General features: G+C 43.3%; 1 protein-coding gene across 1 annotated transcript in view; it reads right to left on the reverse strand.

Moving 5' to 3' along the window:
• The window catches only part of HEATR5B (HEAT repeat containing 5B), a 90,738-nt gene that overhangs the window by 15,094 nt on the left and 61,895 nt on the right, over positions 1–13,749 (reverse strand). Inside the window, exons 30-34 of the mRNA XM_090045366.1 lie at positions 11,413–11,673; positions 8,544–8,671; positions 5,896–6,040; positions 3,335–3,604; positions 633–857 (exon numbers count right to left, since the gene is read on the reverse strand). Coding sequence (XP_089901492.1) covers positions 633–857; positions 3,335–3,604; positions 5,896–6,040; positions 8,544–8,671; positions 11,413–11,673 — 1,029 coding nt within the window. The remainder of the gene's footprint in view (positions 1–632; positions 858–3,334; positions 3,605–5,895; positions 6,041–8,543; positions 8,672–11,412; positions 11,674–13,749) is intronic.

A 13,749-nucleotide genomic window follows, 5' to 3' on the forward strand; every position in this document is an offset into this window, starting at 1 on the left:
CTGTCCTGTCCTCAGACGTACTCACTTGTCCCCACAGCTTGGTATCATCTGCAAGCTTAATCATTGAGCTTTTCACTCCCTCACCCAGCTCGTTGATAAAGATGTTAAAGAGTATGGGCCTAAGCACTGATCCCTGGGGGACACCAATGGAGATGGCCCTCCAGGATGAGGCCACTCCATCCATTACCACTCACTAGGATGGCTGCTGAGCCAGTTGCCAACCCATCTTACTGTAGCCTGATCTAGGTCACAACTCTCCAACCTGAGAGGATTTCATGGGAAACAGTATCAAGCACTTTGCTGAAATCTAGGTAGATGATATCCATCTCTTGTCCCATGTCCAGCTGGTTAGTTACCTGATCATAGAAGGATACCAGGTTTGTTAGGCATGACCTCCCCTCGACAAAAACATGCTGGTTGTTTTTCAGTACCCCACCAGTTGGGAGCTTGTGGTTGATGGCCTCCCTTGACAAATTTTTTCAAAGATTTTTCCCAGGACCGAAGTTAGACTGGTCTACAGTTAACAGGGTCGTCCCTCTTTCCTTTCTTAATATATCCTATTAAAATTGTATACAAAATGCATAAATTTGCCTCTCCATTAAAAGCTTCTTCAATGATGGTCAATTGCTTACCTGGTTGAGAGTATTCCAAGATAGATGCCAGAGTGCTTCGGATTAGATTGGTCCACTGCTTTTGAGTTTCATCAGTCTTGATGACTGGAAGAGTTACAATAGTTTTTAACCCTTGGAGAGCTGCACTGACTGGGGGTGGAACCTGATTATCCACTGATTTTACTGCTGTTTCTTTCAACACTTTTGTATTCAAAAACAGGATTGTGGGTAATATCGTCATGCATCCTGAAATAAAAAACATGGTACATTTCTTGCTGTTAACTTTAACAAATAGTACGGTATAGTCTCTTTATCTTTTCCCAGAGAGGCATCTATTATCAACAAATATGCCAAAATCTACTATAATTTATCTAATGATACATATAATTCCATATTTTAACAATTAACAAAGGAATTTGTTGTTCTATTCTGAATGCACAGTATGATTAACTTATTCCATTTTGCAGGAAAAAAAAAATCAAGATTCATTTGGTCAGACAGAAAGAATAGGAGGCAGCACAGCTCTCACTTGCGTGGGGGAAAGACTTGGACTCCAGTCCTTGTTCCAAGGACTGTAAAATAGAGAAAGGGTGCTTGTAATAAGAACCAAAACCTATGACTTCTATCCTCCCAAGCTGTAAATACTTGGCTTGTGTCATGCTCACTCTTGCTCTAGTGCTTGCTCCTAACCCAATGAATCTTGTATTCTTTTCTGCCAAGTGGAACAGCTTCAAAAGAAAGCATTGACAATGCCCTATCCTAGAGCTGCCTATAACTTCAGAGTCAGGGTACTCTCTAGAAAGGCAGCAGATACGGGTTTTATCCCCTCAGGCAGAACATGACATTTAACTTGGTTCTCCCATATTCTTAGTGAGTGCTCTAACCATCAAGCTTTTGTATAAAGGGGATACCACTACCATTTTCTCCTGGCAAAGCAGGAGCACCTGTGTGTTTTGCATACAGTTCAGTTCTGTACATTAGGCAAGCGCTGGGCAAATCCATTACATTGGGCCCCTCAAGGGACATAGGCAAGTGTATTCACTCAGCTTGTGGCTCCAAAAGAGCCAAGTTGCTCAAACCCTAGCACTACTAAGGTCCCTGACACACATTACACTTAAGACACGATTAACTGGTTAATTGCATCTTAAACCGTGCTTTGGCCACATGTTCATTCAATTAATAGTGTGATAAAACCAGGAATAAGTGGCAAAGATATTACACAAAATATGAATTAACAACTTCACGGTTAGCTCCTATCGTATCTTTAATTGAATGTGTGGCCATTGCTCCTAGCCTCCAGGGCACACTCAAGAGGTTGGCAGCACCAGTCAGCTGATCAGCACTCTGAGGTGGGGGAGCACAAGCTCCCCTTGGCTGGGAGCCTAACTCAGCTGATGGAGCTCCGAGCCATGGGAATGCAAGATGCCTCTCCCCCACCCCACTGCAGCTAAGAGCTCTAATTACTGACAGGGCTCCCAGCTGCAGGGGGCTACCATGAACCTCTGTGGCTGGGAATCCCATCAGTGATCATGGTGTGCCCCTGTGGCTGGAAGCACTGATCAACTGATGGGGCTCCCAGCCACAGAAACGAAGACTACCAATGCAATATGGCATGATGGGATCTGACGCTCAATCAGCATGGCATGGCAGGAAGTGCAACTGTTGAGATCATTTCATCCAATCCCATTTCACCTTTTTAATATTTGTCAGTGGCCTAAATGACATGCTTCTGTGCATATACAGGAGCCAAAATGTGGGCAACCAGGGAAAGTTTGTGTCAGTAGGTTCAGGCACCTTAACGGGTTACACAGAAGTTATGTGGATCATACTTTTGGACCAAGGGGCCAAATTTTAGCCAAGGCCCTTTGTGATCTAGCTCAAAACCTTTTCTAGTCTTCAGTTTCCACATCTGTGATATAAGGATAGCAATGCTTCATTACCTCTCAGGGTGTTGATAGCACAAGTTATGTAGGATGTCTGGGGCATATAAATACTTTAGGTTATTACTCTCCCTTCCCTTTCATCCCGAGGGGCACCAAAGATCTCCTAACATACCATAGGCGTATACATCCTCTTTTTTGCATCCTCAAAACAAACATGTCTTCTGGCTAAGAAAGCCCAACCAAAAAGGTCTTTCACAGGTTATCAATAATTCCTTAGCTGTCCTGAAAGGTCCCTGCTGAATGTTAGAAGTTCTCCATTTCACACAGGGGTGAAGGCACTACTCAAGCACTCTTTATCTGACATCTCCCAGAAAGAAGGCAGGGTAGAGTTCTTTCTTTATAGATGTGCCTTTTTAGACTCAAGGCAATGTCTTCGAAAATGTCAGCTCTTAGTTTTCACTCATTTACGGAAAACTAATATAGCAATTCTTTTCTTGAAAAGAAAATGGAAAGACCACAACAGGTCTGAACGGTTTTAACACTATGATTTCCTACTTAAAATCTCTGGATATCTTATGAATCATGTTTGCACACCTAACAGTGTCACCGTGTGACACTCCGCAGCATCCCTGAAAAGATCTCAAGGCACCTCAGGTTGCTGCAGCACCCTATTGGTGCAACTCTATCTTTGCCTTCTATCAGCTTCATTTTAAAGTGGTCTGCAACACAGAAAATATATAATTGCAGCAACAATTGGGTATTGTTAAGACAAACACAACCGTGTATGTAATATTTATCATAAACACATTCATTTTTACATATTTAGTTATAATACAGTACCAGCAGGAGAACACAAAGAAGGCAGGTCAGATAGGATAGTAACTGTTGCAGCCACAAGACGAGAACTTTCTTCAGACAGCTGGAGCTTAGTAGAGACATGGCTTGGAGAGTCTGACATTTTTGTATTTAGCTGTGGCATATGCCGTACTAAGATAAACATTAATAATTCCATAGCTGCAAAGACGAGAGATTTTCCAGGCACAAGACCACCACTCTCACCACCTTCTCCTAACACAAGACAAGTTTCTTTTTCCTTTATGTCCTCTTCATCTGCAATGAAAGATGCTTGGTACAATAAAAAACATAACAAATATTACATAAAATCATTGTACGAGTGAATAGCATTTTGAGAAAAGCTAGCAGTTCACAGTAATTTATGATAATGGAGCTGCTAAATAAAATACTGCTTTTCAAATTGAAACATAGTTAAGGATTTTAAAATTGCCTTAAAGGTGGTGTGATTACAACTGACTTAAAAATTACATAAAGACTCCAGAAATTAATACTTAATAGTTACAACATAGCATTTGCAGTTTCCAACTTTTTTTTTAAGTTGCATGTAAAATTATAGCTGTAAGATGCTAACTTCTGTAAGTTACAAGAAAGTGTCATGTGAAGTACACTGTCATAGGTTTTCTTTCTTTTTATTAGTAATAAGCACATAACAATTTGGTAGAACAAAATATTGAAGTGCAGTATGACTCCAAAAATGCCATCATGCTATTGTTTCTCTCAATTATTTCTGTATCAAATGTATTCAGTTTAGAAGACTGTTTTCCCCAACTGGCACATCTACAAGCTGTGTCTTTTTCTTCTCCTGCACCTCAGTAATAAAGGTTTGGAAGGTTAAAATAGGTCTATATAGCCCAACTGAATTTAAAATAGCTTCAGGGAACAACTGGTACCACACCACCTGAGACTGGAAAGATAAATGAACTTTGCTTTTGTACCACCATAAGAATTATTGTGGCAGCACAAAACCCAAATAAAAGAGAGATCCATGCCCTTGTTGAACCACAAAAGCACAAAACTGCGGTCATGACACTAGCTGGTATAACTTATACTGCATTTTTGTGACAGATGTCAGTTGTTTTATGACAGGAGAACACAGGCAATCTGGAGCTGCCCATACACTCCAGCTGCCCCAGACAGGTGCTCCCAGGGCTTCAGGGGCCTGGATTATCTTCTTCCAGAAGCATATCCTGAGAATCCCCCAGCAGGGAATTCCCCAAACATGCACATTGTGTTGCTGCGCCCAGACATGGGGTGCACCTCTGAAAATGAGGAAAACACTGGAGTTCCCATTTACAGGGAAACATGCCAAGTCAGTTCCCCATTTACAGTTGGCATGCAGGATCAGGCCCCTAAAACCCCAGGACCAGCACAGGCCCAATCCTATGGGACAATGTTGCCAATGAAGCAGATCAACTCTGCTGGGACACATCCCGGCACAGTTCATCCTGCTCCAAGGACAAATGTCTGTTTATAGCCTTAGAGTCTTTTAATAAAAAATTCTATTGATGACAAAAAGGAGCAGAATGCCACTCAAAAAGAATAAAGGTGCTTTACCTGATCACAAGATGACAATAAACTACCAGTGTGATACGACTTTGAAAAAAGCCACTGTGATCCTAGAATATATTAATAATTACTTCCAGTAGAGACAGAAAAGTATTGATGACAATGTACATCTGAAATGCCTGTGTGCAATTCTGGTTATTTATAATCAGAAAATAATTTAAACTGGTGCATTTACAAGGGAGGAATTACTGAGACCCAGGGTACACAACCACTGGTCTATGGGCCAGAAAGCCATATCTTCCAGCCTGCAGAGCTCCACACAGGTCTGAAAATTTGGCAGCACAGCCAAATTTCCAGACCCATGGGGAACCCTACAGGCCAGACAGCATGGCCCTGTGCGCTAGCTCAGGTGCAATGAACCAGGGCAGCATAGGATCCAATACAGGCATGTGGGGCAGGGAGGCATAAAACAGGATTCAGGTAGTATGAAGCAGGACCAGGCAGCATATGGCCTGATCGAAGAGCAACCCCAGGGATCCAGTATAGGGACTGACGCTGCACCACTCATTTGACCTGTGGGACCAAAAGGTTGAGCACCACTGACCAAGACAATCTGGGGAAAGGTGAGTAGTTTCATACAAGAGGAGACTAAATAGTCTAGCAAAACAAAGGATAAGAGAGGATACAACTGCCCTCTGTAAACACAAGAAAAGAAAAGGAAGCACAGAAACAAATGGATATATAAAAAGGCCATCAATAAATGCAACCTGAAAATCAGAAGATTCAAACTATGAGAGAAATGAGATAAAGCCTACCTGTACTAGCAGGGGTCTTGTCTCTGATACAGAAAGAACCCTGCTGGTACAATATTAATTTAAAAAAAGGTCATCTATAGCTACAAACGTACTGAAAGGATCTGTATAATAAGGAAGAAACATTTTTACCTAGATCCACGCTTTCATAAATTTCAGTTCATCACCCAATTCACTATTTTCCTCTGTTAAGACAAACAGTTTTACATTTGTTACATATAGTCTTACTCAGAGTGTTTCTTTTTTCCTGCAAATAATCTTGAGCTGCTCTCACTATCTGCTGGACAACTCCAGTAATGAGCAGCTGGACGGAGGGAGGGTCCCATGTCAATAAAAGTCGATGCAATACACTTAGAAGTTCAACACCAAGGAGCTGGGATAAATTGAAAAGAGAAAAGTATTTAAAGAAATATAAATTAGGAGTGAATGGTTCATAAGAGAAACAGAAAAAATGGGTCTGACCACTGTACTATTGTTCTTAGACAAAATATATTTTCAGTTTTAAAAAGGCAGTTATTTGGCACACACCATGAGCCAGACCCTATTTCAGCTATTAGACAGCTAAGTGTAAAGCTATCCCATCCTGTTCAAGTCTTGAAAAACTACTGATATAAAAGGTGGATATTACTGCTCAAGCTAAGATTACAGTGTGTTACACAAGCAGTTGCTTTAACAGGTTTTCAAGGATGTGAATGGAGTGGACTAGGACTGCATTTAGGTGCTCAAGATTACTTAGACATCTAATAGATGGAATAGACTCTGACCCTATTTATTTTACAATTTAGTTCTGAAAAAATATCTTTTGAATATGGCCTGCCCCGCCCTTTAACTTGCTAAATCATTTCCTTACTCTAAAACAAATGCTTTTCACGCATCACAATCCGGTATTTTCAGAAGTGAAAACTGGTTAAATCTAATTCCAAAAGCAAAAGACTGCTCACTGTGATATGTCCTTGAGAAACATGAGAGATTGCTGCTCCAAAATGCTCCTCTCTCTTCTTTTTTTTTGTTTTTACTCTAATGATTCAATTTTGAAGTAAAATGTAAAAGTGCAAAATATCTGCAGACCCTCCTGCCTGACAATACTTAAATAGATGCATCTGACTGAACTCTGCAGTCTCTTTTGCTTTATTCACCCCAGCTAGCTTGAAAACTAACTTCACAGACTTCTGGAAAATATGGAATACTGCATATAGATGGGAAATCTTCTCATGGCCAAAGAAACCATTTTTTAAGAACTATACTCATAGAAAAATAAAGGTGGTCATGATATATCTTCCCCAAAAACTTATCCAGCAGGTTGAGTATTTTCTAAACAGCATATTGAAAATTTATATCCCTTGTAAACACCGTAAGCTGCTAAAAGAAGATGACCTAGGAAAACTAGGGCCCCCGTCTACACATTACAGTTATGATGCAATCAACATGTTATGACTATTAAGTGACCGGCAGCCCCAGCCTGAACAACCCAAGTTCATGACTTGAGGATGTCTGGCCAGGGCCAACAACCAACTGACTGTCTGTCGGACAGCCACAGGTTAACTGGAGACGCAGGGCTGTCCAAGGTGAAGCCAACCATCAGCAGACTATTGGCTTTGCACATGGGGCTACAGCACCTAGCTTTCAATTTGCCAATGCAGTGAGAGGCCGAGATTATGATCCCAGGCTCTCTTTGAACTGACAAATAATGATGGCATGGTTGCTCCCTGATATCAAATCACATCTCCTGCCATGCATACATGGGGCAAGGGCCTAACTGTTAATACACGTCTTGGACATGGCTGCAATGTGTAAGCAATGAACAGTATTTCACTAAACGCACTGAGCTCATATGATCAGAAATATCTCCTGAATATTGTAATGCATTACAGCAGAGTAAAGGAGAACAGACTCGCTCCTCAACTCTCCAGAGCTACAAAATTAAAAGGTTTAGGGTTTACTATTTTTGCTCTGTACTACTAGTCTTTCTAAAGATTTCCATGTAAATTTCCCAAGTGTTTTCTACACTGCAATAGTATACAAAACAAAGGAAAAACATAAAAATCTATTTATTTGCTAAGATTTATTAGGCATTAAGGACAATAGAGTAAGCAATGATCTTGACACTGACTTTAGTGCTATTAAAAATTAAAGATGATCTGCTGGTGCAAATGCAAAAGTTTTATACATTCCCTGGATTTCCCCTATTCTGCACAAAAATCATCCTGGGAATCTGACTTAATCCCATAACCTCCAGGAAATAGTAATCTCTCTCTAATGACAAGACAGAATTTTTATTTGTTGGGTATACAACTCATACATGTCTCTCCATAACAGAAGGCAACATGTTAGATACTGAACATAATGACAAAAGTATTTCCAGCATAGCTTTTATTCAAAAACGGAACTTTGGAAACAATTTTTTTTTTCTTTTTAGATTGAAATTTTAAATGGAAAACATAGTCTGTTTGTTGCTGTTCATTTTTAAATTATTATTTTAAGGGATATTTTTCCTACTCAACCCCAGGCATTTTTTTAAAATAATTTTTTAAAATTAAATTTCACAAAGACTTTTTAAAAATAATTTCACAGAATGGAAAATGATTTTTTTTTAAATCAGATCATTATAAGAAACGAAAAGAATACTTTTGTTTTTTTCTAAGTTTTGGTAGCTAGTTCTGCCTAAGTTTTTTTTTATCAGCTCTAATGATCACAGACACAGAAATATTACACAGATTAATCATGGACTATCTATATTGTATGTATACACGTGTATACATGCACACATACTTTTATAAATGGCATTTACATATTATATATACATCATATCACATGCACGATGTACATATGTACAATAGAGCTGTCTAAAAATATACCATTAGACTTGTGTACTATACCTGATCCTCTGCAATATGTATTCTAGCACAAGGGGAATCCAGTAAAGTGTGCAGGGCTTGTAAGCAGGATGTGACATGTTCAACAGGCTCCTCAGGCCTAGGGGAGCAGAGGAATTGTATACTAACACCTGAAAAGAAATAAACTTTGTGTTTTGTATCCAAAGATAGGGATTACTTTTTACATCACATTGAAATTATAGAGATCCTTATGAATTCAGAAAATCCACAAAAGTAATAAAGCACATTAAGAAAGCTGGTATTCTAAATCCTAAGAAAATTGTACATGTGGACACTCTCATAGCCTTGATCACTGAAATCACCAAATGATTCATTACTAATAGATGTTACAGTGGCACTGTAAAAGTAGATAACTACTACCTTCAAATCTACAGATGAGACACTGCAGTGCAGGTAAAAGCAAGGACTTGTCTAAATACTTTTTACTGAATAATGTTCCCTAGATCACAATTTTAAAACTATTAACAGAATACAAGTCTATATACTAAAATTTGTCATCTGAGCTATATACAGATACCCAACACATTTTTATCTTTGAACAATAGAAACAAAGTCTGATACAGGTCTTTTTCACAGCTACAATTCTTTTTTCTAAAGAGGGGGGTTTCCAGGCTATGCACTAGAAAGAATGCAAAAATCAAGATAGATGTCATTTACAATAGATGTAGGAGTTGAGGTAGATGTCATTTACTTGGATTTTAAAAAGGCCTTTGATATGGTGTCTCATCCCATTTATAAATAAACTAAGCGATTGTGACGTAGATGATTACATGGTCAGGTGGGTGGTGAAATGGCTTATGAGATGCACCCAGGCAGTGGTGGTGGACGGGTCAGTATTGACCTGGAAAGATGTGGGCAGTGGGGTTCCCAGGGTTTGGTCCTTGGACCAGTACAGTTCAACATCTTCATCAGTGACTTGGATGAGGGCATGGAGAGCACTTTGTCCAAATTTGCAAATGACACCAAATTATGGGGCAAAGTAAACACATGGGTAGGCAAGAAATTGATTCAGGTGGATTTGGACAGGTTGGAAAACTGGGCAGAACAGAATAGGATGCAGTTTAATAAAGATAAATGCAAAGTGCTGCACCTAGGGAGAAAGAATAACCAGCACACAAACAGATTGGGAGATAATGACCTTCTAACTAGCACAGCAGCAGAAAGGGATCTCAGAGACATGGTAGACTCCAAGATGAACGTGAGTCGTCCATGTGACAAAGAGATAAGTAAAGCTAACTGCACTCTGTCATGCATTAGCAGGTGCATCACAAACAGGTCTAAGGAGGTGATACTTCCCCTCTATGTGGCATTGGTAAGGCCGCAGCAGAAGTACTGCATCCAGTTTTGGGCGCCGCACTTCAAGAGGGATGTGGATAACCTTGAGAGGGTTCAGAAGAGGGCTACTGTATGGTTAGGGGCCTGCAGATAAGGCCCTGTGAGGAGAGATTGAGGGACCCGGAACTCTTCAGCCTCCGCAAGAGAAGGCTGAGATGATCTTGTGGCCCCCTACAAATTTCACTGATGATACCAAAATTTGGGGTGAGGTAAGCACGCTAGTAGGGAGGGAAAGACAGCAGCAAGACTTGGATAGGTTACAGGGGTGGGCTAGCAAAAACAGGATGCACTTCAACACTGACAAGTGCAGGGTGCTGCACTTGGGCAGCAGTAACCAGCAGCACACTTATAAAATGGGAAACTCCCTTCTTGAAAGCACGGAGGCAGAGAGGGATCTTGGAGTCATTATTAACTCCAAGATGAACATGGGCCAACAACATGAGGTCACGGTTGGAAGGGCTAACCGCACCTTGTCGTGAATCCACAGGTGCATCTCTAGCAGGAACAAGGAGGTGATCCTCCCCCTCTATGCAACACTGGTCAGGCCACAGCTGGAGTACTGCGTCCAGTTCTGTGCGCCCCACTTCAGGAGGGATGTGGACAACTTGGAGAGGGTCCAGAGGAGGGCCACTCGCATGATCCGGGGGCAACAGGGCAGACCCTACAATGAGAGACTGTGGGACCTGAACCTGTTCAGCCTTCACAAGAGAAGGCTGAGAGGGGACCTGGTGACTGTCTATAAACTCACTAGGGGCGACCAGAAGGGTTTGGGTGAGACCTTGTTTCCCCTAGCACCCCCTGGTTTAACAAGGAATAACGGCCACAAGTTGCTGGACAGGAGGTTTAGATTAGACATCCGTAAGAACTACTTCACAGTTAGGGCGGCTAGGATCTGGAACCAACTTCCAAGGAAAGTGGTGCTGGCTCCTACCCTAGGGGGTCTTTAAGAGAAGGCTTGATGCCTACCTAGCTGGAATCATTTGAGCCCAGTTTTTTTTCTCCTGCCCTGGCAGTGGTTCGGACTTGAAGATCTGTAAGGTCCCTTCTGACCCTACTCCTATGATTCTATGAAATTCATCGGGGGGGGGGGTAGCAGAAAGGAATAGGAGACACTCTATTTACCAGGGCACCCCTTGGGGTAACTAGTAACAATGGCCACAAATTGACAGAGAGCAAATTTAGATTGGGCATCAGGAAGTACTTCACAGTAAGCGTTACTAGAATCTGGAGGCTTCCAAGGGAGGTGGTGCTCTCCCCTACCCTGGAGGTCTTTAAGAGGAGACTGGACAAGCACCTGGCTGGGGTCATCTAACGCCAGCACTCTTTCCTGCCCAGGGCAGAGGGTTGGACTCAATGATCTCCTGAGGTCCCTTCCCACCCTAAAAATCTATGAAATCTATGGATAGATGGGCCATTTTCACTATCACCAAATATCATTAAATGTTAAGAAAATGATATCCACTTAATACCACAAAGCAGCTGTGTTTAACTCTGAAATGTAATCCATGACTCTTACCTAAAATCAAATGCATTCTATCTTTGTTTATCTCTAGCAAAGATTTAGTGGTAGGTGGTGTTCCAGGTGCCTGGTTTAACATAATAGAAGTAGCACGTTTCTGCGAATTAGGTATTGCTGCAGCTGCTTCTTCTGTTGACTCGGAAGTATTAAATCCTGTACTATTTAGCCAGAGTGCCACTGCATGCAGTATTGGAGCCCATGAGTTCCGGTAGTGCAATCTAGCTGTATCAATTGTCTCTGGAGTGTAAAATGCCCCACCTGTTAAATTATCAAACTAAATGTTAACTCACAGAAAAAAAACAGCCATTAAAGTCTGACATCTTGTGGTATAGTGGCAGTGACAGATCATGGGAGTAACAGGAAATACCTACATATCCACTTGACCCTCTATAGCAGGAATGGGCAATTATTTCAGCTGAAGGGCCGCTTACCCAGTGTCGTAAAGCTGTGAAGGGCCGCATAGGTAACCCCACCCAGGGCCATCCCTGGGGGAGCGGCAAATTGGGGCAACCACCCTGGGCACCAAGCCCCACAGAGCCAGGCAGAGTGGCCACGGTGACTCTGCACTGCTGCCGGCTTCACATCCGGCCATTCAGCACCCCATCCCCTCGCCGCTGAATCCATCACCGGCTTCTAGGGGCAGGGCCCAGCACAGGCTGATTTGACTCAGGCCCCGCACCCTGCTAAGGTTGTCTCTGGCCCTACCCCTTGAAAGGTGCCCCAGCCCTTGGTTGCCATTTTGGGACTGGAAGTCCCGCCCCCTAACCCCTGAACTTTGCCACCAGGAGTTCCTCCCCTTGCCCCCGGAAGTACTCCTTTCAGCAAATGGGTTTGCCATCTTGGAACCAGAAAAATATCAAATTATATTCTAAAAAAAATCAAACATCTACTACAACATCCATTAATTTGATTTCAAAAAAATATTTTTGCCCTGATTTACATGCGTTTGTGTAATGTACATAGAGGTGATTGCACAATAGCTTAAAATGAAGTCTGACTCTTGTATATTGTGGGAGGTAGAGGGTCTGGGTGGGTGGGTGGGCATGTGGGGTGTGGATGCATGTGTGATGAAGGAGCAGGTGGGTGTATGTGTGGAAATGTGGGGTATAGGTGGGTATGGGGCTTGTGGATGTGTGGAAAGGAGGGTGGCTGGGGTGTGTGAGGGGTTGTCGGTATGGAGGTCTGCAAGGGGGTTTTGGCTGCATATGTATTGTGGGGTATGCGTGGCACTCACCCTAAGAGCATACACACATACTCTCTCCTTCCCTCATTGCACACAGAGAGCAGGGCAGCAGGAGCTCAGGGCCTGGGCTGACAGGGGCTCTATGGAGCTGGGCTGGCTCCCAGCTCTCCTTGCTGGTGCAGCCTGGCCTGGCTCCATACAACCCCAGCCTGGGCCCCACGCTCCTGCCACGCTACTCAGGGCTCTTGCTGGCCCTGGACCCAGGGCTTTGGCATGGGCCCCGCCCTCACACCCGCCTGCTTACTGCCACTGCCCCCTGGCCTGTAGCTGCCATTTCCCCACTTTTCTGCCCACCGTCGCCACTTCTCACCACCCCCCGCCAGCTGGTCTGAAACCACGTAGTTTCTGGTTGCATTACCAGACCATAGGACTCGGCAGGAGCTGGCCCTGAGGACCAGGGCAAACATCTGCAGTCCTCCCCTGCCTCCCTCTGCCCTTTCTTAGCTGAGTTTGCTGGAAGGAGGCAGGGAACAGCCCCTGGGTTGCCAGGCCAGAAGCCTCCGCTAGGCAAGGAATTCTGGTTAGGGGATCGGGGTGGGGCAGGGCAGGCCAGGCCTTGCTGTGGCTACTGGATCCTGCTGCCGGCTCCCCCTGAGTCCTACTGCCACTGGTGCCTTGTCATCTTTGACAGGCAGCCACGGATAGATAATAATTAATTATGTAAATTTTTTAGAGGTCCCATTGCCCAGATAGAATGGCCTTGCGGGCCAGATCTGGTCCGTGGGGTGTATTTTGCTCACCCCTGCTCTATAGGCATGGTCCTGATTCACCATACAACAGGACCATTCAACTTATTAGTGGACAGGGGCTGCATGACACCCAGGCTTCACCAGCAAGGGTCATACTAGCACAAACCTTGGGTCCTTTGGGTGCCCCCATGTTGCACTGTGCATATGGGCAGCCCCTTCACCGAGTCCCAGATGCAGGCATATCAGCCTCACTCTCAGGTCCCCCACTGTACCGCACCTGCATGGGCACCCTGGCTGTGGACTCCCCAGTAGCACCACAGCACACACACCACAAGCTGCAGGTTCCCCCAAAGCACTATGGGTTGCGCCCTGCCACACAGCCCAGCCCCATGGATTAAGTAC

Source organism: Crocodylus siamensis, chromosome 1 (assembly GCF_052110815.1).
Source record: "Crocodylus siamensis isolate JL-2025a chromosome 1, ASM5211081v1, whole genome shotgun sequence".
Taxonomy (NCBI): Eukaryota; Metazoa; Chordata; order Crocodylia; family Crocodylidae; genus Crocodylus; species Crocodylus siamensis.